Genomic DNA, 5,450 nt, shown 5'->3' on the forward strand with positions numbered 1-5,450 from the left:
AATATCACCTGGATTATTGATGGAATAAAAAAAAAGTCAGATTGAAGCTGAATAATTTGCAAGAGCCTGGTCAAATTACAAAGTTTATTAGTTTTAAATGGTATATTTCATATGGTTGTGGTGACCCAATACAGCACCAAAATTGAAAGTCATATTCAGCTGTATATTTGGAATAATTCACCTCAGAAAACACATTGTGGTCGACACAAACCATATTTATCCTTGTTTGAAAAAAAAAATTTCAGTATATTTTGCTTTCCCAACTATGCATGATTTTATATGCATTTCTACTATTTCATTTTTTTGCCTGAACCGATCTGTGTCCCATTTTTCAGTCACAACCCACTGATAAAGAAAACAAAATGACCTTGAGTGACACGCTCATGTGAAATCTGACCGGCCTGCTCAGAATGCAAAGGTTAGTGCAGGAGGAATTAGTTGTCAGGCCGGAAAGAAAAGACGATATTTACAGTTTCTCGGGTACAAAAACACGCCCTAATGCTGCAATTCCTTTAGGAGGGTTTGATCACACGCCCTGGCTGCAGGCCAACAGATTTGATGTTCGTTGAGAAGGGCGAGGCGAGCTGTGGGTACGTGACTAAACATCTTACTTCCTCTTTCCAACGTCACGAGGGCTTGCACAAACACATCCGGCCTTGTGTCTGCAGATTTCAGACGCATTGCTTCACCCAAAGAGCCCTGAAGCTGCACTCATTTGGAACGAGTCCAAAACAAAAGGGAAGGACCTCTAAAGCTATTTGTTGGTTCTTCTCACACTGTGGACATTATGTACCCAGCGACCAGACACTATCAGATAATGTGTGCAACCATCAAAACTAGAGGGAAAAAAGTGGGATTTGAGGTCAAGTTTGTGTGTGTAAATGAAAGTTTAAATCTGTCATTTCATGAGCATGACAAATATGACTAAGATTGGGAAAATCTGTAGATTGTTAATATTGTGAGTTGATGGACTGGGACTTGTTTACACAACTGAAGGCTGTAGGAAAGAGTCACGGATCAGAAGTGGAATGTAGGGGATCTCCAGAAAAAGCGGGACACCAGACATATTTTATTGCTATTTTAATGCATGAGTTGATCTTAGATTCTCATTTTAGTTGCATCATCCAGCCTCTGAATTTATAAACTCAGTGTATAACAGTAGTAATTTAAATAACAATAATTATAAATCTAAAATATTTTTAAATTAAAAATAACATTTAATTTTTTTCACATTTTTTTTAAATTGAATTATAAATTAAAATAAATCCTCAACAATGGTTTAAAGTAGACAGTTATTTTTTTCATAGTTTTAATTACATGCCAATCAGGCGATGTATAACAAATAAATAATACATAAATAAATAACCACACCTTTTCCATGTTTTTTTCCCAGTCTTTTGATTTAATGGCTATTTTATAGAGCAGTTTCTAGCAGATAACAACAAAAAAATGCAAATCCGCTACAAACTACTTTCACATTTAATTAGTTTCCACATTCGCATGCCCGTAAATCACATTTCCCTCATATTTCCATTGATCGTGGGAACCAAATTCACTTGGAAAAAAATGTAAAGGGTGACAGACAGCTCACCAGAATTTGCCAGATTTGCATATATCGTCCTCGTGCGTCAGCGAGTGTAAACACAACTTTCGACTTCGAATCGTTTCCAACGCGTCGATGATTCTCGAAAGGGCTCTTTCGCCTATTTATTTCCTACTTCTCGTCGTCGTTCGTTGCAGATCTGGCCTCGATTCAAGTATAGTTGAATAAAGGATTCAAGGAAAAGAAAGAAAGGGCGGGAGGAGGGGGTGCGCGAGAGAGCGCCGTCAGCGCGCATGCGCCGGAGGGTCTGTTCTATCGAAGAATCAAGTAAATAGAAGTGGAGAGTCAGAGCGGGGCGGTGACGTCACTGCTCCACATTGAGCTCGAGCCTGGCCGCGGTAGTAGTGAGTGAGATAGATCGCGCGCACGTCGTAGTAAAGCGCACGGCTACTATGAAGTTCTGTTTGTAACTTAATTATTACTTTGTGTGAGCGCGAGAGGAGCTTATTTTTTTTTTTCCTCACTTCATCCGCAGACGTTTTAGAGAGGATTGTGCTCGATTTTCGGAGGTTTTTTTCCAGCTAAAAGAGCGATGTCGTCCGCGGCGGTTGCTGCTTCAAGGAGGCAGTCGTGTTATTTATGTGACTTGCCCCGCATGCCGTGGGCTATGATCTGGGATTTTACCGAACCCGTTTGCAGAGGATGTGTTAACTACGAAGGAGCAGACAGGATCGAGTTTGTAATTGAAACCGCTCGGCAGCTCAAAAGAGCTCATGGATTTCAGGACGGTAGACCGGCAGGACCGGGAAAACAACAGTTGTCGGGGAAAGACATCCAGGCGTTGAATCACATGCCCGGAGACCCAGGCTCGCGTCCGCCGCAACCCCTAGACCGTTACCCGCTCTCCTCCGAGCGTCCACCGAGGCTAGGACCCGAATATCAGTCTGCACGGCACGCCAATGGCATCCCGGTGCCGAACGGATTCTCAAAACCGGACGATCCACCGGAGCTCAACCGCCAGAGTCCGAACCCGCGGAGGACTAGCGGCGTGCCGCCCAATCTAGTGCCTTTGGTGAACGGCAGCATGGCGCACGCGATTAACGGGAGACCAGGACAACACTTGGGTCTCAGCCCTGCGGACCTCGGTGGAAATAAACGCCCAGCCTCGGTCTCCAGCACGGAGCACGACAAGGACAAACACCAGCACCGACCGGACAGCATGACGCCAGAGATCAGCGACAACCACAAGCCCCGGGCGGACGACTGGATCAACAAGAACAAGACCACTCTAATGGCGCTCAACCCGTACGACAGTAACGTTAACAGCAGATTTAAGAAGGAGCACATGCAGCAGAGAGTCGTGTACGATACTAATGCTCCTGCATCCAAATCAGGTAAGTTATGATTAAAATGCCTTTTTTTCCCTGTATTTTCAATCTTTTTGTAAAGTGAAATGTGTGTATAAATGTGTAATAAACGTATATGAGTATATACAATTTGAATATTTATATATATAATATATATATAATATCTAGATGCATTCAAGAAATGCCATATTTTCAATCTTGTATAGGAAAATGTGTGTGTGTGTGTGTGTGAATATGCTGTGTTGTTTCAACAGTCAAATATGGACAAACCTAACCGTTGGGTTTAAAATTTAATTTAAAAATGAATCCAACGGTTGACATACTCAACCGTTGGGTTTGAAATTTGAATTAAAAAACTTAAACCAACAGTTAGTTTTGACCCAACGGGGTAATTTTAAACCCAACGGTTAGGTTTGTGCATATTTGACCATTGAAACAACCCAGCATTTTTTATTATGTGTGTGTGTGTGTAATATCTAGATGCATACAGTAGAATGCCTCTATAGTCTCTTAAATGGCCTGCTTTGAATGAGAGCACTATGGCATGAGTCAGCTGCAAGAAAATTTCCGCTGATCAAAGCTCAACGTGTATTTGCATGTGGTGCATTTGCAGTCAAGCCTCATTGTTATGTCTGGCACTACAATGCATCACCGCGTCGTTGCATAAAGCCGCTTTGTGCTAGTATAGTGCAGCCCATTCATGCACACTCATGCTTTTTTGCAGATAGAGGCAAACATCCCAAGAATCTGAAGAGAAAAGCCTCCCCGGAGCCGGAAGGGGAGGGCAGCGCCGGGAAGATTAACGGAGAGGGACAGTGGCTCCCAGCGCCGGCGGATGGTGGATTGAAGATGCCACCAGTGCAAACGTCTAGCTTCGCCTCCCCGCCATCCACGATATCCCCACACCCCCGCACGACCCCGCCGGAGCCCGTCTCGGCCGCCGCCGCCTCTCAGAACGGACATTCTCCAATGGCGGCGCTCATAATGGCGGCAGACAACGCTGGCGGAAACAGCTCGCCTAAAGACGCCAACCAAGTCCACTCAACGACGCGTAGAAACAGCAGTAGCCCACTGTCGCCCAACCAACGGCGGCTGGCGCAGGGTTCGGGAACGCCTCACGTGCCGGGAATGGATCCGGTTCATCCTCAAAGCATCCCGGACTCGTCGGTTCCCAATAGCATCCCGCTGTGCTGCACGCTTTGCCACGAGAGGCTGGAGGACACACACTTTGTGCAGTGCCCTTCGGTGCCGTCACACAAGTTCTGCTTCCCGTGTTCCCGGGAAAGCATCAAACAGCAGGGCGCCACCGGAGAAGTGTACTGTCCGAGCGGAGAGAAATGCCCTCTGGTGGGATCCAACGTACCCTGGGCTTTCATGCAAGGCGAAATAGCCACCATTCTCGCCGGAGACGTCAAAGTAAAAAAGGAGAGGGACCCTTGATTTTCCTTTTTTTTGTTTTGTTTTTCCTTCCCTTTTTTGAAAATATTCAAAAATATTGGTCTATATAAATATATAAATATGAATACCACATGCATACATCCAGACAGAAACTAATGGACTTGTATATAATGGACATAAGGGACATGCATACTTCGTAAACATTGCTGTACATTTTTTGATTTTTTGAATACATTGTGTTTCTATATTTTTTGAAGATAAAAGGTATGTACTCATTATTATAACGGACTACGTTCTTCTTTGTCGATGTTTAACGATTTCTTGATGTACTTTTAGGTATGGTGGCAGTTCCTGTTAAACGTAGAATGTGACTAATGCAACTCTACGAGCACTTGGCAAACATTGGAAAACGCTTCTAGCTGTACTTGTATGCACTTGTTTAAAATTGCCAAATACATTTTCTGATCTTGTATTAATGGAGAGTCTCTGCTTGCTTCTTCTGAGGATCTGAGCGTTCGAGCTTTTTTGCTTTGACGAGACGACTGGGAAACGTTATGAAAGGGCAAATGTCCTCTCGGATGTGTTGATCAATTATTCATTTTGACCAGGTCGCACTTTACGTTCCAGCGTTCATGTTACAGTGCGTTTAGTAAACCAAGCACTAAATATCAGAATGCAGCCTAGTTAATATATAAAAGTGTGTGTGAGACATGTAATACGGGCACTGACATGTCAATCATTACCTTAACCAGTTATCTGGGTTGTGTTTGGGTACGTTAGGTAGGAGGGCTTTGTGCATTGTGTGTTGCAGGAAATTGCCTTGTCAGACATGGGTGGAGTTGGATGAAAATGACTCTGTGTGTGTGACTAATACTGAATAACCCTAACATACGTGTACGTCACCTCAGTTCCTCATTTGACTTTTCCACTTAAATCTTCTAAACTTGTGTTAGCATGCATGCATTATATTTTGCTGCGCAATATCAATGCAAAGAGTTACATAACAAGAGCAGTGCAACAATGGCTAGGCATGAGTATCAACACGTGCAGAGCCTCAAAAGAAATGCGATGAATTACGGCAGCGTGTAAAACAGCATACGGTCACATGCTCAACTGGAATTCCCGAGTCACTGTCTCTAGTT

General features: G+C 43.7%; 1 protein-coding gene across 1 annotated transcript; it reads left to right on the forward strand.

Annotated features, from left to right (window-relative positions):
* The first annotated feature begins 1,554 nt into the window (after window positions 1-1,554).
* On the forward strand, window positions 1,555-4,784 carry irf2bp2a (interferon regulatory factor 2 binding protein 2a). Its single transcript, XM_084092667.1, has 2 exons — window positions 1,555-2,937; window positions 3,635-4,784. Exons 1-2 carry the CDS (start codon window positions 2,136-2,138, stop codon window positions 4,348-4,350), a joined length of 1,518 nt encoding a protein of 505 aa, XP_083948793.1. The 5' UTR covers window positions 1,555-2,135; the 3' UTR covers window positions 4,351-4,784.
* The last annotated feature ends 666 nt before the right edge of the window (window positions 4,785-5,450 follow it).

This window comes from Abramis brama, assembly GCF_963993115.1.
Source record: "Abramis brama genome assembly, chromosome: 19".
NCBI classification, from domain to species: domain Eukaryota; kingdom Metazoa; phylum Chordata; class Actinopteri; order Cypriniformes; family Leuciscidae; genus Abramis; species Abramis brama.

Coding starts and splice junctions, on each gene's coding strand:
- irf2bp2a (XM_084092667.1), top strand. CDS start 2,136: ATGTCGTCCGCGGCGGTTGCTGCTTCAAGGAGGCAGTCGTGTTATTTA. Junction 2,938..3,634: donor TGCTCCTGCATCCAAATCAG/GTAAGTTATGAT, acceptor GCTTTTTTGCAG/ATAGAGGCAAACATCCCAAG.